General features: G+C 36.2%; 3 protein-coding genes and 1 long non-coding RNA gene across 6 annotated transcripts; 2 read left to right on the forward strand and 2 right to left on the reverse strand.

The window, feature by feature from the left end:
- Positions 1-245: 245 nt before the first annotated feature.
- On the forward strand, positions 246-1,589 carry LOC113742173 (RING-H2 finger protein ATL57-like). The gene has a single exon (XM_027269927.2). The coding sequence runs from the start codon at positions 770-772 to the stop codon at positions 1,529-1,531; it is 762 nt and encodes a 253-aa protein (XP_027125728.2). The 5' UTR covers positions 246-769; the 3' UTR covers positions 1,532-1,589.
- Positions 1,590-2,930: 1,341 nt separating this feature from the next.
- Positions 2,931-8,857, reverse strand: LOC113742182 (uncharacterized). Of its 3 annotated transcripts, none has more exons than XM_072076430.1 (9): positions 8,718-8,857; positions 7,102-8,129; positions 6,808-6,926; positions 5,146-6,042; positions 4,755-5,055; positions 4,187-4,352; positions 3,927-4,032; positions 3,511-3,762; positions 2,931-3,366 (listed from the first exon to the last, which is right to left on the reverse strand). In XM_072076430.1, exons 2-8 carry the CDS (start codon positions 7,921-7,923, stop codon positions 3,645-3,647), a joined length of 2,529 nt encoding a protein of 842 aa, XP_071932531.1. In that variant the 5' UTR covers positions 7,924-8,129; positions 8,718-8,857; the 3' UTR covers positions 2,931-3,366; positions 3,511-3,644. The 3 variants fall into 3 exon arrangements, with proteins under 3 accessions (XP_071932531.1, XP_071932527.1, XP_071932532.1); XM_072076426.1 differs by having other exon boundaries at positions 4,187-4,355; XM_072076431.1 differs by lacking the exon at positions 8,718-8,857 and having other exon boundaries at positions 4,187-4,355; positions 7,102-7,870; positions 7,959-8,095.
- A 6,319-nt stretch (positions 8,858-15,176) lies between these two features.
- Positions 15,177-16,088, reverse strand: LOC113727137 (uncharacterized protein At1g08160). Its single transcript, XM_027251145.2, has one exon. The coding sequence runs from the start codon at positions 15,972-15,974 to the stop codon at positions 15,375-15,377; it is 600 nt and encodes a 199-aa protein (XP_027106946.1). The 5' UTR covers positions 15,975-16,088; the 3' UTR covers positions 15,177-15,374.
- A 4,441-nt stretch (positions 16,089-20,529) lies between these two features.
- On the forward strand, positions 20,530-23,077 carry LOC140035434 (uncharacterized). Its single transcript, XR_011839663.1, has 2 exons — positions 20,530-21,792; positions 22,794-23,077. It is a non-coding gene; the product is annotated as an uncharacterized lncRNA (long non-coding RNA).
- Positions 23,078-24,761: the final 1,684 nt, after the last annotated feature.

The following is a 24,761-nucleotide window of genomic DNA, read 5'->3' on the forward strand; positions in this document are numbered from 1 at the left end:
TCACTTGATAAAGAAGACATGGTACTATCTTCTCCGAATCAAAATTTTCTTCCAACAGTCAATTTTCACTCCGTAGAGAACCAACGACTTTTCGAAGTTCATCCATATAAATAAAAATAAAATAAATACGTGCTAGTTTGTGAAAGGTTGGCTAAAACATTCAAGTAGACTCCTTGGTACTACGTAGGAAGACAAGAAACAAGAAACAAGAAATCATGGACAACTCTTGCCCCTCTTCCTTCCTCCCACGTAGTACTACTAACTGCTAATTCACCCCACTCCATTACGAACAGAAGATTTTACTATCATCTTACAAAACCCCAAAACCTGGAGCCGGTGGTCCGCTAACTGCTGCTGCTGCTGCTAGTTTTGTCCACTTCTCTCTGCACATATACACAAGATTCAAGTAAGATCAAGACATATAGCTAATAGCCTCCATGCCCCCACCCCTGGTTTGTAGGCCCCATGCATGCATCCGCCAAACCCTTCATCTTCCCTCTCCCTCCTTTCTAGCTCACATCAAAATCAAATTAAGTACTCCCAAGATTTTTTTTATTTTTTGTCCTACTACCCTCTCATACTAAAAACTCAAGAAAGAATCTTTCACTGAAATTCATAAACCCACCCCCCCCCCCCTTATCCCATCCTCTCCATCCTTATCTTTCACTTGTCACTCTTTTCCGAAAAATCCCATCTTCCATTTCACCAGGTACTTCACAAAAACCATAAGAAAAACAAGGAGGACTGTTTTTTTTTCGTTTATCACAACATGAAGAATACTAGTCCAGATATTACTCGGAACGGAAGAAGACTACTGCAGCAAGTTCCTGCAGTAGCATCAGGAGGTTTACATGGCTCTGATTTATCACCAGACCCCATTTTCGAACCCATAAACGCCTCTCCTTCAGATGCAACAAGTGTTAAAAGAAATCCCAGGCACCCCACTACACCGTTCGACTCATCAATGGCCTTAACAATCTTAGTCCTCCTAACAGCGCTCTTCTTCATGGGCTTCTTCTCAATCTACATCCGGCGTTTTGCTGAAGAAGACTCCACCGACCTCAGCCGCCGCCGGAGACACCCTCCGCGGTTGCGTGATGGCAATAATCAGAAGAACGGTGGTGTGGATCCTGCCACCATCAAGTCATTGCCACTTGTTTCTTACCGTGGGGGCGCCAAGCAGCTGATCACGGACTGTCCAATCTGCTTGAGTGAATTCGAGGAGACGGAAATTGTTAAATTAATCCCGCATTGTGCACACGTGTTCCACCCGGAGTGCATCGACAGGTGGCTGGGCTCACACGTGTCATGTCCACTGTGCAGGTCGACTCAGTTACTTGAGGTGGTCGATGATCATCAGGAGGTTCGATTGGCCGTGGAGGAGGAAGAGCATGGTAATGGAGGGAGTGAGCTGGGTGGAAGATCGACGGTTGATGATTGTGACACGTGTAGTAATCCTGGAATGAGAAGGGTCTGTAGTTGCACGAGCGTGGGCGATCGACTTGTTTTGCACAGAAGCATGAGTTTTTGATGATGATGATGATGACGATGATGTAAAAGGTCGATACTATAGATAGACACATTGGAAAGGAGGAAATAGAGAAAAAGGAGGGGTTTTCTTTCCCTTTTCCTTTTTCCTTTTTTTTTTTTTTTTTGTTGGCGTGGAGAGGAGGGGGGTGGGGTGGGGTTGGGGGAATAAAATAAAATAGGCTATTCTTTTGTAAATTTCTTGTATACCACTCAAAAATGACTTCATTAATTGCGTATCAAAGGGTTCTTTTTTTTTTTTTTTTTTTTGAGTGTTCGTATCAAAGGGTTCTTAGTTATTTTATTTTTGTTATAGTAGTGTTGTGCGGTGAATTCTGGATACAGCCTCCAATTCTACAGAAATCTGATTTGATTGATTGCCTAATGGTGTGCTATGGCAGCTGCTGGACTCAATTATTCCTTCCAGTCTCAGTAGCATTTAATTTTAAGGGTAATTTTTTTGTTGAACAACACCAATCGTCCCTAGTTTCATTCATACTAATCTACTACTAGTATGTTTATTTTTAACATGAACAGGCGTGGCATTTATACTTTTTTATCTTGTCTTGTGAACTTTAAAGTGTGATTAAGTTCGATTTTTTTTTTTTTTTTTTACCCATACTTTGGTTTTACAAGATGACCGAGATTGGATTTGCTAGTCGAGTCAAGTGGGAATGGACCTTTTCCTTCTGAGCAACACACGTAAAGAGTAAAGTCGCAGATCCAAACGACGGCCGGTGGCCACTACTAAACCATTTAAGGTTTGATAGATGGGAGGCAAGGTTTGTGGGGTGAAAGGCAAGCGTTCAAATCTTGCCTCCCACCGATTGTCACATTAAGTGACTTCTTAGAGATTTAGTCTTTACAGACTCACCTGATCCAGTTGAATCCTCCTTAGATTAGAATAATGCAGAATATTATTAAAAAAAAAAAAAAAAAACCCTTTACAGTTGGTTGGGAAGAAAATGTAGTGAAAGCTAAAGTTGTTCAGCATAAAAGAAGATCAGCTCTTAACCAATTGTTCCTCAAATTCAGGTGCTCATTTTCAACCACTTGAAACAGACCGTACAACAAGACAATTCTATTCACCAAACAACGGAAAGGAAAAGGCATGAATTGGGGTAACCATTACACTCAGGCATGTTCAAGACGCAACTAACAAGATAATTGAGGAAATGAAAAGGTATCCACAGCCCACAAGATTCTGTTATTAGATGCAAACGTCATACCAATCCTCTTGAAATTGTCCTGGAATACACAACTGTGTTCTAAGTTATCTGAATGAGAAGCCTAATCTTGGTTAAAAAGAAAAGCTAGTTTTTCCGGTTATGGAGCTCTACTATTCTGGTGGTTATCGACAACCAGAATGTAAAATATTCTGTACTCGAAGGTTCCTGAAAACAGAACAAAATGATGGCCATCTTCATTCAAACAAATAAATAATTCAATTACACAGAGCAAACCAGGGTTTTGGTCTCTGGGGTGTTAGAATACTGGTACAATGTAAACCATTCAGCAATAGTCATCAGAAAACAGTCTCCATGAATCTACAGCTGCATGAGGGTGGAGGATCCAGGTTTCTGCTTTTACTGGTATTACCAAGACTAATAAAACTGCTGCTGAATGGTGTACGATCTGGGGTTCTCAATGAGATCATTAACATGGAAGTCAAGTCAGGCTTCTTTTCAGCAACTACTTTGGGACAGGCCACCTATTTCAAGCATCAAAATAACTTAATACTGATAAAGCCATCACAAAAACTCAATGACTTTCCTCCCTAGAAACTAGTTGGCTGGTGTATGAACTGGATCGAAGTCCACCTTTGGAGGTAACATCTACCTGAAATAATGACAAACAAGTTGTTCTTGCTTATTTTTAGTTTGTATAATGACAAGGGTACAAAATACATCTTCAGTCATCTGCTAAACAAACTAAAAGAAGGAAAAAGTTATAGACTTGCTATATATGGGATTGATGATTTACCTGGTGAGACTACAAGAAGAAGAAAATTGAAAAGTCTACAGCTTGTTGGCATTATGTCCTATTTCAATTTGCATTCTATTTATTCTTGAGATTTTTTTTTTCTTCGGTTTCCCATTTATTTGGCACTCCTTCCATTACTGGACAGAATATGCTCGGACCATCTCAATCACTGGTGCCTGGCACATTGGACACTTCTCTTTTCCCTGGACCAATTTCTCTGCACATCTTGAACATGTGCACATGTGTCCGCACCTATATGGATGGATTCAGTAAGCAAAGAAGTGTCAGGATGCAAAAGGAAAAATACAGTTCCTATCTTTGTCAGAAGATCATCCTAGATGAAATTATAAAAATACTAATTTGGAGGTTAATTTGAATAGATGCTGCAATAACACCCAGAGATCATGGTGGGTCACCTGTACAGCAAGGAATCAATGTTTTGTTCACAACACATGCAGCAAATTCCTTTCCTCACAAAATCCCATTTGGAATCATCCTTATGTTGTGCATCCTTGCAAGTATCTACTTCCAAGTAATGAAATCAGCAACGTTGAACCACATTTGTCATATAAAGAGAAGGTAAAGGAATAAACTAAAAACTCAGGACACTTGATAGCAAGAGACACCACACGCACTCTGATGTTACCATTAATGATCTCTAACCTAAATCCTTTACCTGCTGAAACAGCTGACCTATTCAAAGCTGCAGAAACTTCTTGCCGAACTGAGCGTTGCAGTTCAAGTTGCATATCCATGCATGCCTCTAGCATCCTCTGCATATTGTCCATGCGCTGTTGAAGCCTAACCATGTCAAGCCTCAATTCATTAATGATCTCCCACTCCTGCTGTACACGGGCAAAAATAGGTTCAAGTTAGACCAAGCTGATTCCAGGGCAAGTTAAATCTTCAGTGTTAGCGCCCCATAAATGTCGGCATTCAGTACATCTTTTCCATATCTTAAGAACTAACTTTGTGATATAAAAAATGTTATTAAGGCTAGATGTGCACACATGCAAGTGAATGGTAATAAACTGGAAAAATGTACAAGATCGAGCCAAAAGCATTCTGTACATGAGTACTGGCTGATATGACAACTGCAACGGATGAAAAAAATGACATCAAGTGCATACAATTCACATAATAGATCAATATGACATCCACAAGAGTTCAGTTACTAAACAAATGGACCTTGTAACTCTAAGTTGACAAGTTTAAGAACCAAGCAGAGGTATGCGTGCGCTCACAATTCCTAACTGATGATGAGGGCTGTTGTGAGACCAATTTAGTCTATGCAAATCCTGATCCCAGACTGGCTGAGAAGCTGTGTCCGAAGCTGAGATTCTATCAACACCACCTGATAATACACCATCCTGTACCTGATCATCATTCTGCTGTTCCTGATCTTGCTCAATGAAGGCAGGTGAAGATGATGCTCCATCTGCCTCCCAGTCCATAGAAGCATTGCCTTGACGTTCCACGTATGACTGTATCAGCTGGTCAAGGCTTGCTCTGAAACCGCTCCGAAGAAGACTAGACACACGTCTCCTGAATCACAAGTAAACAGATAAATACGAAAGAACCCTTTGAGAATCCATCACTTTGAAGAATTTTCCTAAATGTCAATGAGACTCTCACCTGCTAAGAAGTTCTCTTAGCTCCATACTGTAAACATTATCATCCTCTGGAAAATAAAATGCATCAACCCTGCCACTAGAACCACCGACTCCCTGCCCTGAAGGCACATCTAACCAACTATCTATAGCCTCTTGTAAACCATCATCATGCCAATCTTCATTTGGTTCCTGAGTATTATGGTGATCTCTAAAATCATTATCTGGTCTTTCCTGATCCCACTGATGGGCAATGTTTTCTTCCCACGTTTCAGTAAGCCCTTCTTCATTACCATGTGCCCATTCATCGGCTTCAGTACTGGTTGGTTGTTGCCATTCAATTTGTTCATGATCCAAAAACAATTCCTGCTCCGCTTCAACTTGAGCTGAAGTTTCTTGCCAATTGGAATCTTCAGCTGCATTGGGCTCCCTATCTTCCACTTGACCAGTTATCTCGCGTACATCACTTGCCCCACCGTTTGGTGCATTTTGTTCTTGAACAATTTCATCAGTATCTACCAAATAATCATGCACACTGGTTTCAATCTCCGAAGTTTCACATAGCAATGGATTAGCTTGGACATCAGTCCTCAAGTTCCCAGAAACATCATTCTCCCCGCCTTGTTCCCTAGGCATGTAGTCAACATTGTTTAACAACTCTTGTCCTTCATCACCATGTCCTTCAGCTTCTTCGATAACAGAATGCTGCTGATTTATGTAACCAATAGAGGGAAAATCATTCCTCTCACTTTCCTCATCAGACGGCTCAAAGAGATCATAGATGTCCTCTAGCACCTCTTGCTCCTCATCTGATTCTAATTGACCATTTCTAGTATGGACCTCACTAGAAGAAGCATCTTCAGACTGATGATTGTTTGATGAACCACGAACAGAGTTGTCCAATCTGGACAGAAACCCTTCTCTGTTTCACAGACATGAGGTTAAGGTCTTTATAACTTATAACTGAAATTGGCTAAACTTCCTTGGAAGTAATTACAAGAAATATCTAGGCTACAAAGAAAACTCAGTACAACTTTCCATAACCATGCTAGATTTTTTCCACTTAAATATAGGACTTGACAAGTCAAATAGCAGCATATTCCAAAGTTTGTGACCAAAAAGAATAAAGGAAAAAAAAAAAGAAATAACGCTAGATACTGCTCAACAACTAAATAGTGGTAGAAAAGTAAGTCAGGGGCTTATGGAATTTGGAATTGGACTAGATTTTTGTGTCAAATTTCTAAATTTATCTTAGGTTGATGAATAGTCTTCATTTCAGCTGAACGCTCAATGTCTCCAATGGCAATATCTTTATGGTGGGTAACGTAACATGAACCACACTTTGGGGTTCTTCATGAACAACATGTGTGTAGGAGAATAAAATTTGACAGTGTCTCTTGTTGCTGGTTAACTTTGGTGTTGAAAAAAAGCAGTAAACAACCAAATTTTTTTCCAGAGGAACAAAGGGCAGGCTGATTAAAAGATCACACCAACTGCATCTACCAAAGGAGAGGAAATTACATTTTGAAATCCCAAGAAACAGGAAGATAACAATACATAAAGCATCAAGAACAGCAAGAACAGGTAAGTAAACTATTGTTAGCTAATACACAAAAGATGCACTGACAAGAGCAGGAATGTGACAAAGTAAGTTCCTTACTTATATACTTGTTTGAAGTCCAATTACCTTAAATCAGAAACAGTATTTCTCTGCCTCAACAAACCCAGTTCACTTGCTGCTCTGGAACTCTGTCTTTCATCACGACTCGTGCTTTCATTTCTCAAGAACCTGCCCCTGAGCAATGACTGCAAAAGTTTACTATTATTAGCACAGGCAAAGCTGAATAGTCATTTTGTCTAAATCATCTTTCTGGTGTTATGAACAGTTCCTCCTACATATTATCTAATGAAGGACCTCAAACACATTAATAGTTCAGTTGTAAGAATTAAATCAATGGAAGTCCTCAAAGTGACACTTAACCTGAATACGACTGCGATGAGTAAAGCTAGATACAGGCCTATGATCCAACAATTCTTCAATTTCTCTTTTCCGTTCACTCTGTGCTCGGGCAAGCAAATCAAGAAGAGCCTGCCTGCCACATAACCTTCGGATGGCCTTTCGCTCACAAATTTCACCATGATTTACCAGCAAGCCATCACGCACTAGCTCAATCTGAGGACCAATTTCAGAAGCTCCTTCATCCGTAGGAGAATCATAATTGCCTCTCTGTTGGCAGTTCACTTGCACCCACTCCATAATGATTCTAACCCTTTCGCGCTCATTTTCACCCAGCCACTGTGCCCTTGAATGATTATTTGTATGTGAACCATTGGGTGGATGGCTCTTTGCACCGCTGTTCATCCATTCACGGAATATTTGTCTTACACGTTCCCGTTCTACTTCTCCAAGATCTGCTGACTGCTCTGATACAAGACTATTGCTGTCATCATGCTCATTTTCAGAACCAATATGGCTCTGTGAACAAGTGCCATATTCATTCTGAACATAACTGGCCTCCAAGCTCTCATTGCCATTAATGCTTTCTGGTCCGTCTGACAGAAAGGTACTCACAGAGTCAGTATTTGACCGGTCACTCCTTTGGTGCTGAATCCTCTCTCCAAGTCTCGCATTGGGATGATTCACCGCATGCTCACCCTCAAGCTCCCGCCACATTTGCAGGAGAGAGGATGCCCGGGTGCTCTGCCTGCTTTGTTCACCCCATTGCCTTGACTGTGAAGAATGAGACTCCCTAAGAAATGAAGAATCAAACACAGAAACATTGTGTAAATCTGCAACAGCCATTGTACAGTCACAAATCAGAAATTTCAATTCTCAACCATGATAGTCATCACCCTGGATCTAAGACACCAGCCATCTTCTCATAATGCTTCCAAAAATTGTCTTGTTATCACAAGAACTCTCTTGAAACTTTGAACTCATCAATCGCCATCATCACCACAGTAGAAATGACAAGTTCAACTGATGCAAAAACAGAGGAACTTCAATACCTGCAAAAACTCAATACAGTTGAATCAAAAATCAAAACATTTTGAATTATAGTAAAACAAGTTAGACTAACATCAGTACCTCCATCCCTTCCAACAAGTAACTTAAAGATATGATTTCCGGAAGAGAGAGAAAATTTCATCTGCATACAGATCCTTCTTTTTCTTTGAAAAGCAAATCCCACCACCAGAAAGATAAAGCAAAACCTCTAACCATTGAACCATTCAAAATTGGAAAGGAAGAAAACATAACCTTGACCCAACAAGACTCACTGTTTCCATCAGAAAACCACTCTATCCATCAGAACAAATCATATTTTAACTCAAAACTTGGATTAAAGAACAGAGGAAAAAATCATGCCCGTGAATATACATGACACGTTAACAATTGACGACATACTCCATTAATATCTCATCTCAGGAATCTAAACTTAAAGAACACTCAAGCCCATTTGCATTTAGATCAAAGCGAATCAGATAAATGCACTAATCATTACTGAAACAAAAAGAAATAACCTTAAAAGATCGTTAAAAAAATTAAAAGACAAGAGCACATTATTCTTTTGTACGCAAGACTAAAAACAAGCTCACCTTTTTCTTTCTTTGCAGCTTGTGAAACCCCAGCTCAATGCTTTAACAAAAGGGTCACACGAATCAACCCTTGATGGCCAAAACAGTTACGTATAAGCAATTGTGAGCATTTCTTCTCGAGAGAAACGAGGCGGTGGGTTAGGGGAGAGACGGAGGTGGGATTTATGAAAATAATAAATGAGGGCACGTCACCGTTCTTCTGATGAAATCTAAGTGGTAATTTCTGAAAAGATCCCTCACGTTTGCATTTATTCTTTTTCCATCCGTTATATTTGGCACGATAGATTTTGGCTCCGAACATATGCAACATATAACGATTTGCCCCACACCATTTTTATGAAAATCCTTGTCCGCTAGGGCTGCAAACGAATCGAGCCGCTCGCGAGCCGCTCGCGAGCGGCTCGAGTCAAGCTCGAGTCGAGCTCGAGATTAATCGAGCTCGAGTCGAGCTCAAGCCAGCTCGAGTCAAACTCGAGCTCGAACTCGAGCTCAGAATATTAAGCTCGTTAGCTCGCGAGCCGGCTCGCGAGCTTGAGTATATATATTTATATATATTTTTTATTTTTATTTAATAATAAAATTACGTATATTATATATAAATATATTTTAATTTTTTATTTTCATAGTGAAATTACGTATATATCTTTAATATTTTATTATTTATTCAGAAAAAATTATTATTTTTTTTATTTTTTTAAAAATAAAATAATTTTTTTTTATTTTTTTCGAGCTCGAGCTCGAACTCGAGCTCGGCTCGACTTGATTCGAGTCGAGCTCGAGCTCGAAAATTGCCAGCTCGTCGAGCTCGAGCTCGAGCTCGAGCTTGGTAAAATTTAGTCGAGGCTCGGCTCGATTAGCTCAAAACTCGACTCGCCTCGGCTCGTTTGCAGCCCTATTGTCCGCACATCTAGTAATATTATTAATCTATTAGTAAACCAAGAGAAAAATTAGAACGGTATACGACTTTTTCTACATTAGTAAAGTGATTATACTTTTGGTAGAAGATATAGAAAAAAAGTTATATACTAATATATGATAACGGAATGTTTTTTTCTTTTTAAGAAAAAGATTTCAATTGTAATATTTGTACAATCTATTTAGTAGTATGTGGTATATATGAATGCCATCTTTTCAAGCAAACAAAATTTTAGTATTACAAGATTTGGAATCGCATGACAAAACTAATTATTGAATCAAATTTAAAGGTGCAAAATAATGAATATGACATCGAAGATATGTGCTTATGCACAATACTAGAAGATTTTTGCTCGAAGAATAAAAGTACTAATGCAATACACTTACAGAGGAGGAAATAAGTATGACAAATGAAAAAGTTAAATCCAATAACACGTGAACCTAATCTTTGTTGGATTATCTCCTTATCTTTCAACTGATTGTTGTTACCAAATACATCTCATTTAAATTTTTTTTTGTAAATATTTTATTCTCTTTCTACCAGCAAAAACAAAAGAAAATGAAAGTACTATGTGATGACATGAGGGAACTAAAATGCATCTTTTTAAATGTCAAGGCCAAGAAGGTAAAACTACAAACATGAGAGACTATTGCTGCAAATTTCCCGAAGAAGTGTCCAAGTCTTACCCGGTAATTTTGCCTTAACTCTAACGTTTAAACTTTTGTTGTCGTCCAATAAGGTGGTTTACACAGGGGATGACGCGTGTTAATTGTCGTTTTCACTCAACGAGATTATGAAACTTCCTGCCCCCAACAACGAGAGTCTTGAATTTAACGGTAAGTTGAGGGGCGAGGCGGTAGCTACAGTTCAGTGACCTCCCACGCTGTCGTTTTAATGCGGTAGGTGAAATTGTATGACACTCGAAGAAGAAGGGACTTGGAAGTTGGAAGGCTTGTTTGGCCGAATGGCTTTTATAAATTCTTTTTGTTTTCAGGCATTTAGATGTATTCAGCAATGAATGATCATTTTCCTTTTCTTTTTTTTTTTTTTGGTCTGTTGGTGATTATTAGTGGTATTTGGAGTATTGTATTTTGGATGTTTCTAGACAACTGTAGTAGAACAACAGGGGAAATATTGACTTTATAGTGAAATTATGATAGCCACGAGATTGACAGAGATTTTTTGCTGCTAAATCATCCAATCTTACGCCTTATTTGGAATGCAATTTTTCTTCAAATAAAATTTTATGATTTTCATGAACACATATTGTAATTATCTTTTTAAATCACATACATCAAATTATTACGATACAATTTTTCACAAAAATTTCAAAAAATAGCAATCCAAACAAGTTCCGTTGGCCTTGTTTGGGTTGCTATTTTTTAAAAAAAAAAATTACGTTTCATGTGAATACATTTTTTAAATGCCTTTTTACTTTACAGACATTAAATCCCTATAATATATTTCTGTATAAAAAAATCCAGAAAATAGGAATCCAAACGGGTTTGGACCTCCTACACTAAAGTCTTTGGCTAATTTTTTTTTTTTTTTTCTATTTTTGAGCTTAGGTTTATGCAAAGTTATTAGCCTCCTAGTTATTAATCCTATAATAAGTATATTAGGAAATTCCCGTAGCTATCGTCTTCATCATGATACAGTCCACAGGCATTTGAAAATTGTACCTTTTCCTATTAACGGCTAGGACGCATGTAACCTAAAAGCAACAGCCATTATTGACATCTATGCTCTGGGACTCAAAGCCGGTTGTAATTTATTAGGTTGTTAATACGCACATCTGAACACCTTTTTCCACTTACAATTCGAAATGGTTAGCAATTGATTAAGTGATTAAATCCATGTAATGTTCTACTAATCTCTAAGGACTTCTAATCATGCACAAGTCACATGAACAAGACCAAATTTTCCTTAAAACAATGATCAAGAAAGTAGGAGGAGTCATTTGTTGTGATCTGCACTGCATGTTCATTTCATCATATGACTTGGGAAAACAATCCGTTGACTAAAGATGAAGCACTAAATATCAATCCGGTCATGATCCTCTCTATTCTATACGTTGTATAATTGGATGAAAGAATTTTAAGGGGCACTGTCCCTTCAATCAACGACACATTGCTCCTTATCTAAAGGGCGTTAAAGTTAAAGACAGCCACAGTCCCACAACTTGAATAGGAGAAGACTCGTACCTAATCCATACTAATGCTATTGAGAAGTGTGATGCCCTGTATTTGGGGCACAATTAACTGCCTTAATGGGCATAATTGCATGACTTAAGGTTTGTTTTACAGCCCTAAAAAAATATTTAATGTTAGTCAATGTTTGTTCGTTCCAATTTTGCCTTCGTGTATGTGATTTTGTTTGAAACTCGTGCTTTTTTCCGTGGAATCATGTTCCAATTGTCTGTGGTCACCTGGACAACATCTCAAGGAAGAACGAGGTGATGGCGTCACTGTAATGGTTAGCCTGTTTATGGTTTTCTTTCATATCCACGGTCATCAATAAGTTGTACTTAACCATCAAATATCTCTCCTTTAATTTTTCGAGCAAATTATCCGGATGGCCACACTGAACTTTTAGAATCGTCGAGCTTTGATTGCTGAATTATTAAAAATCTGATTTTAGTCACTGAACTATCTAAAATTTAGATTTCGGATCATTTCGTTAGATTTGATCGCTAACTATGCCAGATCTGAGTTCCGTCGCATTATTCACGAGACCCAAAGAAAGAGACATAGTTAACGAATAAAATTTGACGGAATGACCTGAAGTTTAAATTTCAAATAGTTCAGTGATCAAAATCAGACTTTTAATAGCTTAGTGATCAAAACTCAACGATTCCAAAAGTTTAGTGACCATCCTGATAATTTGCTCTAATTTTTTTACGCCCATGGTTGAGCTGAATCATATAATAGTTACCCCAAGTTTCCCTTTTTGTGGCCACTTTCAAAGGACGACTAACTCATTAGAGAATTACTTATTCACGTGAGATGTAACAAATTCTTGTGAAATTTGTCTGACTGGTTAAACCAAAAAAAAAAAAAAAAAAACTGTGGGAGACATTAGTCCTGAATTTTGTCAATTAAATTTAACAAACCAACGCCATAATTCAGAGCCTCAGTTGATTTTGCAGCTATTTGGACTAGTACGTAGCACTAATCACCGTCAACCATTCGATTCAACAACTAAATTAATAAGGTGAGAATTCGGGCCGCTCATGTGCTTGAAACTTCTCGCAGGCTTCACTTTTGATCAAGTCCAGTTTACCTAAGCAATGAGACTCGTCAACAACCTTCTCGCCTGACAATCCAATATATGTTGACAGCCACGTACAATTTCTTGACATTGACTCACGATTCGTCCCACCAAACTAATTATTCGGTTCCAGAAAATACAGGCAGTTTCCTTTCACATTTGGTCCCTAATAAAAGATGCAATGCAGATATTTTACTTGAGACATGTATGTTCTGGAGCTAGGATCCTGCCCGAGCGCTTTTTGCAGAGATATTTTGTTGGTGGGGGTCGAGGAAGGAAGCAGATGTGTTGTTGTTTAAGATGAGCATTACAATTGCATTGTTGTAGTTCTTGTGTTCGGATTCGAGGGCTGTCTTGTCGGTTGTCAGGTTCAATATGTCAACTTGAGACAATGCACGTTAGGCAAAATGGGAAATTGATCAGAGGAAAACATTTTCTACAAAAATTAATTTGGAATCTCACTCTCGCCATATTCATTCGCCTTTTGCTAAACGTCCGACAGAGCCACCTATAACCTGGCTCCATTGGCCCAATTTTGGTAGTTTTGAGGCTAATACGTGTTTTATGTGGAGAACAGAGACACACACACACACACACACACACACATATATATATATATATATATATATATATTACAAAAACTTGCCGAGAAGAGTTTGGTTTAATGTTGATAAGATTGAGGTCCCAATAATTAGAGGCGGTAGGTTCAAGTTTCATGTAGTATGAGTTTATTCCAACTATAAGTTAGTCTTCATCTCACTCTTTGTAGATCATTAGTTGAATGTTAGTTGTTTTGATCCCAACAATTTCTAACAAATATATTACAAGGATAATATTAAGGGAAAATGACATGTTTCATCCCTCACATTTCGTAAAAATATTATGTTCATCCCTCACTTTTAAAATGAAGCAAATTCATTCCTGACATTTAAAAATTAAAGTTATTATATTCCTGAACCTAATTTTCAATCTGAATCAAACCACCCAATAAATAAATTTCGAAAATAGAATTAATAGATCATTCGGTCAATTTCATCATATTCACATGACATTTATTAAACAAAAAAAATAAAAATTATAACATAAAAGGCCATTCTTTATCTTGGAATAGTAGAGTTTTTTTTTTTGGTAAATCTTTTCATACACCGTTAGTATGCCTGCTTGCGAATCTAGATGTATATCATACATATAAAATGTGGTGTTTAAATTTAAATTAAAATGATATGGCGGTACATAAAACCGTCAGTGTATACAATGATAATGTAGAAAAGATTAATCTTTCTTTTTTATGTTATAATTTTTTATTTTTTATTTTTAGGTTAATTAAATTTCACATGAATATCAAATTGAGTTAACCAAGTGATCTACCAATTACCCCCCCTCGAAATTTGTAATCAGGTTGATTGGTGGTTTGACTCAGATTGAAATTTGGGTTCAGGATGTAATAGTTTTAGTTTTTAAATGTCAATGACGAAATTGGTTCATTTTAAAAGTGAGGGACGAAAAGAATATTTTTGTGAAATGTGAAGGATGAAACCGATCATTTTTCCTAATATTAATTAGTCTATTTCAAGTCATAAATTGCATCAGCAACCATTGCTAAGAGACATCCCGCTATATATATATTTAGTCATTTGAAAGTTAAGTTTCTTTGATTAATAATAATAAAAAAAGAGGTATATTTTGTACTCTATTTGTGTATCCCTTCTAAGTACTCTATTTCATTTGGTATTTCGTAGGTATGAATAAAAGATTGCTCTCCCACGACCCCGTTTTCATGGTTTAGGCTGCTCCCATTTCACTCGCCGCTACTACAAGAATCGCTTTTGCTTTCTTTTCCTCTAGCTACTAAAATGTTTCAGTTTAATTATAATCCATATCTTTTGATCCAACTATGTGGGTGATCTGTAATCAGGTTTTAACAAAAAGAAGGAAATAATTTGCTCCATTTCACCACTAAAGTTTTTTTGATTGATAAAGGAATCCAGAACTGCTACTCGAGAGTGTACATTAGGTAAATCCTGCCCTGTACAATAGTCCTTCGCGCTAAAGTTTGTTTGCCACTAAACTTTATTGGCTGTTTTGTTGAATCGTACCTCATAACCACTCATCTATCGACCAAAACATCTGAGCAAGCTGGAAGGATATATAGTCAGTAGTCAGACGCTTCTCAAATACAAAACGTTAATTCCAAACCAAAATAGAACAAAAGGGCAAAGGTTAGAAAATCAAAAAGGAACATTTTGATATCAGAGTTGAATATGGCACCAATGTACATTCAAACCAGGCTGCGAATGGTACATTAACAAAACGAACAAAATAGATACACTATGGGATTAACCAAATATAACAAATGACACCGAAGAAAACCAAACGATCAAAAAATGGAAAAAAAAAATAAACAAACCTCAATTCAAGAATAACATAAGACTTCAGAATCAGGGGCTGGGTATTAAGTTACTATATATATATTACAAATCAATATCACAGAAGGTCCTCTCGAAATTCCTGGATGAAGAGAAATGAACCACAAGAGGGCCACATAAAAGCCTTAAGGTACGATGAGATTTAATTGCTCCAACCTTGAACCTTATCTTCGCCTTCACTCGAACCTCAACTTCGATCTCCCCGGTACTTCTTTCCATCCTCAGGTTTCTTGCAGTCCCTGGAAACAGGCCAGCGTTAGTGGCGACAAGATCTAGCCCCAGATGAGTCACATTTCGTCGAGGCTGATAAAAGGGCTGGACATTGTTGAATGCAACAGTCGAATCATCGTATAAAACTCTGGTCTCAATTCTGTCATAGTAAATTGAGACCTTGCTGTTGGGGTTGTACGCTCTCAGCTCAAAATTGAAGGTGGCATTGAGATGATCATCGGTTAAATTGTAGTTATGAATTGAGCCAGACTCAATTGTATAGACAAGCTTTCGAGGCTTGACTGCTAACCAAATGACGATCACAGCTATGCCTACAAGGAGAATCAGAGCTAGTAAGATCATAGCAATGATTCTGAGTAGCGTTGAATGGGCGGGCGAGGCAGCAATTTGTCCGGGTGCTCGTGAATTGGCCATTTGCAAATTTGGTCGCGCAAGAAGAAATGCTCCTATGCAGGGGCTTGTGCTCTGGAGATGTCAGTTGTTTTATACAGATGAAAAGGTTGAGAATGTTTGCTTGGAGAAGCTACAGCAATCATCTTCTATCTGGTATTAAATTATCTTCTTTCCTCTATTCCAGGGGAGAAAGGTAAAGTGGATATGATGCCTCCATTACCTCTTCTTTTCCTTTTTACACTTTTTTCACTTTACATTTCTTGCTTGAAAATGAAGGTATCCTGCAACTGCAGATTCCAATTTGCATGAACTGGACATGAATGTGCTTGTCTTGCATAGCTGAAAAAGGCATCATAAGCTACCAATCAACTGCATTTGAGGGACTATCTTTGACGAGAATGTTGGTATCTTCATATCTCAGCTGGAAAGTTCTTGCTTAAACTCCAAGATGTTCGAATGTATCATGCGATTATTTTGCTAATCCTAGATGGTCTGTGCTTAGTAAAAAGCATTTACATCACAGGTTTAACTACTCCAAAATGGGCATTTTTTTTTAATATATCTTAAATAGGGGCCTGAACAACTGAGCTTCCCGAACCAGTAATTCTATTTGGAACATCACAAAAAGTTGCCATTGTTAGAACAGATTTCGGATATCAGAAAATGGTTAGGATATGTTGCAACATTTCATACTTATGAGCTTATACACCACTTGAGAAGAGAAAAAATTTGAAGAAAAAAAATGGCAGTCGAAACAGATAAACTAGGAAGTAAAATTCTTTGGGCTGCATCAAGGCATCGACAAACTGGCGCAAGAGCTTCCTTCGCCAATTATGATATGATGACAGGGGCTCTCATTCTTGTGGGAACATCGCACTTTGATTTCAAGAAACAGTTTTTACCCAAATTGGTCAATTTGGTGCAGTTATACATGATCACATTGCTTTAATTAGACAAACTTCAAAATAGCACATCCAACAAAATTGCGCCAAATTGAGAAATCAGGTGGAAAAAAATCCGGGATCTAAAAAATTAGTTGGATAATGGAAATTAAAGCAAGTTACTAGCCCGAGACACTAACTTAGCCACGAGTAAAAGGAATTATTGTAGTCATTAAGGCTTAAAATTGATGATCTAGCAATTTAGGACCAATTTAGCTTCGTCATAATTGTAAGAGCTCCTAACCTAAAAGATAAGGAAGAAAACCCTCTTTAATGATAGCCCTTGATTCCTTAATTGGCAACTAAATGAAGCCTAAAAAACCCATGAATAAACGATAAGAAAGAAAGGAGGCCTAAACTTTAGGATGCACGTAAAAGTAAACAACCATGTTAAATGATCATTATCTAATGGATATGAAAGCCGCACTCAGGTGCTTTGCTTCGGTCATTGGGGCAGGACGGTCACCAGAAAGATTGTCCTTGCACAATTTATGGCCAAGATTTGATCACAAAAAAATGTATAGTTCAAATTACGTCTTGTACCTCAATTTTCACTACGTGTGTAAGGCCTACAAAATTTTGTTCTAAAATTATACATTGTGCAAATAGAATTACGCCCGCGTGCAAATAAAATGCACAAAACCGCTGCCTGCCCGTGGTCCTGATTCAAGTATAGACGAACTCTTGAAATAAACGTGAGATATATCATATGTGGGTGGAAGCAAGCAAGCAAGCATGGGAGTAGGAACTGACACTTGAGACTATACATGCCACACCAGAAATTCTAACCCTCTATGTGTCCGTGCATGGATATAGCTAGGGTGTTCATTGGTCGGTAATCAAGAGTTTGGTAAAAAATATTTCGAGAATTTGGCAATCAGTTTGTCAAGACTAATGCTTGATTAATGTCCAAACTTTAGTTTGGCAAACTGGACATTGATAATTAGATTTTGGTTCAGTACGTAATATCCCAAATGCTAATAGTAAGTTAAAATATTTTAATATTTTCTAAAGAAAATAATATCCCATATGTTTTTTCCAACAAAATTCAATTAAAAAAAAAAAGCACCAGTACAACAGTCATTAACTCATCATCACATTAAGTAAAGAAAAAATAAAAAGTCTTAAGAAACAAATACTAACGACTAATTGGAGTACTTATTAGTCAATAACTAAACTAATCAGTAAATCTGTCAGTAGTAATTATATGTGTGTATGTAACTAGTTAGAAGTCACTAGTCAATAGCTAAGTAATTATTAATTACTAATTAGTATTTAGTAATATGTATGGATATAACTAATATATATATATATATATATATATAAATATAGAGAGAGAGAGAGAGAGAGTAAAATTTTGAAAATTCGACCTATAATCAGTAATATATTTTTAAAATCCATTTCCGAACCATTTTATCAAACAATTAAATTGGATGTATTTCGATTTTATCAAATTCTAAATTGCCGAAATCCCAAAATCCAATCTAGATTGTATTGGCCGATTTTTCAATTTTTTCCGAAATTTGAACACCCTAGATATAAGGGACTTTTTTAATTTTCATGAGGAAAAGAAAGACATTGTTATGCACTTTGCTTGATTGATTGTCACAATTCGATCACACTTCCATCCTTTTTGAGGGTTAGAATTTTAAATTTGCTTTTAAGTATGTGCTGGACTCAGAAATTTTAGGTTCAAAAAAAAAAAAATTCATTCTCTCTTCCTGGGAGGTAGAACCAATCTACTAGAAAAGAAAAACTTCGACTTGATTGTTTATTCTGAACTGTTAAGATCAACAGCCCTTGAATCTGGTAGGATTTTGTTTGGTGTGGTGGTGTAGGATTATCGTATTTAATACATATTTTCATAAACATCTGTATATATAAAGCATGAGTATTTTTTGGTGTTAGAATTTTCTATCATTTAATAGATTATCTAACATACGCACCATTCTTCTTTAAACTTTTACAATCTATTTCCCCTTATTTCTCTTACCCGCACTCCCTTCTTTCTCTCAATAATATGTGGTATAACTTCCTCCAAACTACCACTAATTTGTACAAAGTTTTCTCACCCCTTAATTTGTACTTGATGTAGGAGAAATACAAGCCAAATTAGTGAGCTCAAAGTCAATACAACTGCACCAAACCATAGTTGCATCTCCCTGTGTCCATATTACACAACCGGCTGACTTTTTGGAGCTCTGTGGTACGTTGATGTAGAAGAAATTTTATAGTACTTATTGATCCTTTTTGCCATATGCCCATCATATTGCGTTACCCATTTTTTTCCTCTGCCGGTAAAGCAAGTTATCATCTTCTAAGTCAATTGAATATTTAATTTACCTTAGGCTTAAAATCAGTAGCAGAAGAATTTAGCTGGTGTGATTCCCATGATCTCTATGCGATTTTCTTCCCTTCCCTTGGTTGTTTGTTCCCTCTTTACTTTGAGACTGATTTGAAAAAGCCACCCTCAGGAGGTGTAATAACACTACTATGATATCCAGAGTAGAATCCTACCAAATTGACAAGCCAAATTACATCATTTGGATTTGCAAAGAATATTATGACATTAGAATTGCACTGGATGCTGAACTCAGATCACTAGAATTAGGCATTGTTCTCATCACCAAATTCTGGGGTTTTGGGCTTAAGTCATCTTCCAACTCATATGGGACAGCTCAGGCACATGACGCATCAAATTTCTCTTCTTTTGTTTGAAATCTATTTGACAATTAAATTTCCATGTCTGGGAATTTACTTGTGTATACACTCAATTGCCTTATTTGACATACTTTTTTTTCTTGTTGAAGAGGCGATGCATATAGCAAGAAAAAGAGAGGAGCAACTAAAAAAAGTAAGTTGGTGAGACGTAAACTTAGTGCTATTGGTGGATTTTCCACAAGACGTCCTCTATAGCTATGAATTCCTTGATTGGGACACTTGTTATGAATTAGAAGCTGACCAATATTTTTCACGCCTGATTTTCAACAATTAATTCCATCTGTATTGAACCATTAAGTATCACAATTCCTAGCATTTGTGAATTACTTCAAGATCGTTTCTTATAATTTTAGCAGAAAAACAAATTTCAACTCATCAAATATTTATCCTTATTTGTTAAAAAAATGTATAAATTACAGCGAAAATACATAAAAACAGATGAAAGAAGTTTAAAAATCACGAATTGAGGCCCTCATTTATCATCGTTCCCAAGCAAGAAATGTCACCTTGTGCAGCAGAGACTGTAATTGTCGAAATTCAAGCCTGACAAAGATTAATTGTGCAAACCTAAGTCAGCAATCCCAAACACAACAAGTACATTAATTCTTCAACTATTCTCCTTAACACAAACAAATATCCCGAAATTTGCATATGGATGCTAGATAATTAAAACAGAGGGTGACCTGTGGAATTTCCAGTTGTTACAAGCTAGGAGGAGGGAAAAAAATTGTGGGCAGGCAAAAGCAAATGTAGTACGTGCTAAAAAAAGCGAAAAAGTGTAGGAATCAAATGTGGAGCAATGGAAGTGGTCGCGCATATCCCTTGGAAGATGCCATCCTTAGGAAAACCGTGGCAGAAGGAAGCATATTCTACCTACACTATAAGCTTCTCCACATGCACATATGAGATATAAATTGACCTTTAAACTATAACACTAACTATTACTCTCCTCAGCTAGCAACCCTTTTCAGTTGCATAAGATTTTTCTGTATCCCTGGCTAGCTCTTTTATATATATATATATACACACACACACATACAGATGTTACTTTTGCTTTTACGATCAAAAAATCCCTGCTGCTGCTGGGCTGTGCCTGGCAGCAGTTACAGGACTGCTTGTACTTTTTAGGCCATCGAGTCTTGATCGCTGTTGAATGGGAGAAATGGGATGATCAGTTGGTTTGAAGATTTCTTCTTTTCTTCCTCAGGGCAACTTCAATCCTTTGGCATTTTCTTCTCTCCTGCTTTCATCTTGCTGTGTAATATTCCGTTGGCTTTAAAGGGTCTTGGGAATATGATGATGGCAAGTTTGATTCAACTTGTTTTGCTATGAATATCACGTCTTAAATTCCTAATGTTGTTTCTTCTGTTCTCGTAGTGGTGTGTGAAATAAAAGATCACTGTATTAACTATTATGGTGATTGAACATATGGGTTTTCCCACAATATTCCAGGCTATGTATGTATTTGCAATATGATTAGCAGTACAACATCTTGTTTCTGGCTTGTACGTTGCATCTTTGGTTCTGTACTATATTCCTTATATTTCTTTATCTCTTTGTATTTGTCAAAGAAGTTGAAGCCAATAGCATATGAATGGCACACATCTTAGTGATATATATGGTAGGGCAATGCAGATTTGCTGTTGGACAAACCAATCCAAATGAGCAGTTGTGGCACTACGAATCTCCACCTTCGGACATGGATAATTTGAACCCCACTTAATTGGCATCCTAAGAGCACATCATGCCTTTACATGTATGTGAACATTAATAAAGTTTGCATGATAATTGGCTAATAAGGAAAAGATCATTGATTGTCATTATCTCCACCAAAACTGTCAGCTGTCTGTCCCTTTTAAATGGCTTGGCCCTGTTTACTTGTCATCCAACAGTTCAAATGGTATTGTGGATGAAGCCCTGATTTGTTGTTTTCAAGAAGGGAGGAGAACAGGATTCTACTTTTCCAGGATATAAAAGTAATGATAATAATTTTCTTTTAAAGCTTTTATAGTTATAACCATCTGATATCATATTTTGTCAAGGTACAACAACTCGCTAATCATCAATATCAACGGACTGGCCGAGGAATTCAAAGTTTTTATGTTCATCATCCAAGTAATCTGAGTTCTGTTCTACCTACTTCAAGGCTTCAAATCCCATCAATCTTTGACTTCTTGGTACTATGACTGAAATTTTTTACGTCATTTTCTGTTACATACTCTCTTGTCCATTAAATCAAAAACGTGGAAAACCAAATTGATTGGATTGCTTCAATTTTATGCCAAGGAAAAAAAAAGTTAGTCGCCATATCCGCTCCACATATATAAGGGAACAGTCTAATAATTTTCGCCTACAGGATGACAAATTATATTTGATTTCACGGTTCCAGTCATCAAGGAGTAGGTAGAAAATTACTATTGATACTCTTTGAAAAAAAAAGTTATATTTGATAAAAAAAAAATTATCAATTTTGATAGGGTATCTTGATTCTCCTTTCTTACTAGTCCATAAATTATCGTAATGAACACCAAAGGCCATAAAAATTAAGCCCTCTCTCACCTTATCTGATATGCAAAGGGAATCCCACATTTTTTTTCTAAGATAATGCCTGAACAGACTGTTAAGCGGTAAATCTCAATGTGTTAGAAAGAAAAGGAGCGAGGCCTAACAAAGTTTTGCATCCTCAAAATGATCTGGACTTTAGCTATATAAATAGGCGTGAGCTTAAACGCACTCGGCCCACAGAAAAGCCCAAAGCAGAGAGCCTTACGACCCCAAGTCCTATGCACCTAGGCCTGTCAACGGATCGGGTCCGGGTCAAAATTCATAATTTCGGACCCGACATATCAAATCGGATTCGAATTCGACCCATTTATTCGACGGGTCTTATACTCTATATTTCGGATTCGGGTCTACCCGAAAAAATTTATAAAAATTTACAATTTTTAATAAAAATGAGAAAATAATATATTTGTACACTAATTTTTAACTAATACAAAAAAAATCAAATAAGAAAATAAATCAAATTGACTTTACTCAAATACATCACCCTAATCAAATTATATTGATAAATATATATATTTTTTAAATTATTAATCCATTTATATTCGAATCCGGATCTAATACGGATGGGAATACTATATTCCGTATCCGACCTATTTTTTGTTTGATCTAACAGATCCGAATCCGGGTCCGGATCTAGATCCGAATCGTTGACAGGATGCACCTCCCCAAATTTTTGCTATTGGTGGATTATCACAAATCCCCTGGGATGGGGCCCATTGAATCGGAGCCGCGAAGATACAGTTCAGTTGACGCCCAAAAAACCAAAATTAAGAATTTCAAAATTGTGAGATCGATATTGAGGTTTAACTCCTAACGGTGTGTATATACCAAAATGCCCATCATAGTTCTTTTAACATCCAAGTTGTTCATTTAATGGAGAACTCAAATTTACAGCCTTGCATCGTTTGCCCCTCCTCATCACGTTATTTGCTTGTTTGCACGTTAAATGTTTTATTTACAACTAGTGGCTAAGGTATACACCGTGTGTGTATATTATAGAAGAAAATAATGAGTAAATAAATTTTGAAAAGACAAAGAATATCAAATTAATTAAAGGAACAAAGGGGTGAGAAAACTTTGTGCAACTTCCAGTTATCATTTTTTTTTTTTTTAAATATTGTATGAGTGTCAAGAGTTAGTGATAGTTTAGAAGAAATTATACTAAATACCATTGAGACGAAAAATGGAGATTCGGGATGAGAATGAAGAGAAAGTGTGCTGTAAAAGTTTAAAAGAAGAAGTGTTTGTTAGGCAGTCTATTAAATGACAAAATGTTTAACATTAAAAGTGCTCACACTTTATATATAAGGAGATGTGCCATTCTTTTTCTAGTTAATCTAATAGAACACAAGGAAACTTACTACTACTCATTAAAAAAACAAAATAAGCACATTGAAAGTTCAAATTTTCTTTATAATTTATATTTTGTTACTTGTTTTTTCCTTAATCGTTATTTCGTTTCTTTCTTATATTTTATCATCAAACAATACACAAGCTCACTATTAAATATGCACGAATCAATTTGAATGTGATGTATATGTTTAGGAAATTGATGAAAAGTTGAGAGAAAATGAATAGGGAAATAATGCCACATGATAGAGATAGTATAGCGACATCCAATGAAGAAGTAAAGTAAAAATATTTTTAAAATAGAAAAAATCGTTCAAAACGTCCCTCACGTTTTGTAAAATAGTTTTTTTCGTCCCTTACAAATTCACATTGGTCAAATTTGGTCCCTACTTAGATTTTCGACTAGTTTTTTGTCAAAATCCACCACGTGTCTTATACGTGATCATTTTTTAAGAGGTAAAATTATCAAATCAAAATTTACATAATCCGATCCATAGTCCCTCAAATTTTACAAAATAAAATTTTTTGTCGCTTACATTTTACAAAATGAATTATTTCATCTCTCATATTTTTACAAAATGAATTTTTTCATCCCTCATTGATCATGTGTACAAATAATTTTAAAAAAACTTATATATATATATATCTATTTGATTTCACATGAACAATACAAATAGCATATAATATATTTTTATTTGATTTCACCTAAACGTACTGTTCAAGTGAAATTAAATAGATATATATAGGGGTTTAAGATATTAATTTTTTACTCATGTTCATTTTCTTTTATTCAAAAATTGAAAACAAAGAAGAAATTTAATCCTAAACATTATCAAATATTTATATCAAATTAAATTTCGATAGAAAAAAAAAAGAAAAGTATGCCAAAAAGAAGTAAATGATTGCCACTTTTAAATTTTAAAACAATTACAAAGTAAATAATTCAACTATTGTTCTTAAAGGTGGCGAGTAGAAATTTCAAATTTAAATTGTAATTTGTTAGCATGACTATAAAATTTAAATTAGGACCGATTAATTAGATGATCTTATTACATAATTCAATAAATAAATTATTACCAAAAGAGAAAATGCTACAAATATTGAATCAATTCACATTGTGAAATCAAATAGATATATATATATATATATATATATATGAGTTTAAAATAAAATTGTTTGTTTTAAGCCCCCATGTATATATCTTTTGAATAACATATGTACGGCTACAATT

This window comes from Coffea arabica, chromosome 1c, assembly GCF_036785885.1.
Source record: "Coffea arabica cultivar ET-39 chromosome 1c, Coffea Arabica ET-39 HiFi, whole genome shotgun sequence".
Lineage (NCBI taxonomy): Eukaryota > Viridiplantae > Streptophyta > Magnoliopsida > Gentianales > Rubiaceae > Coffea > Coffea arabica.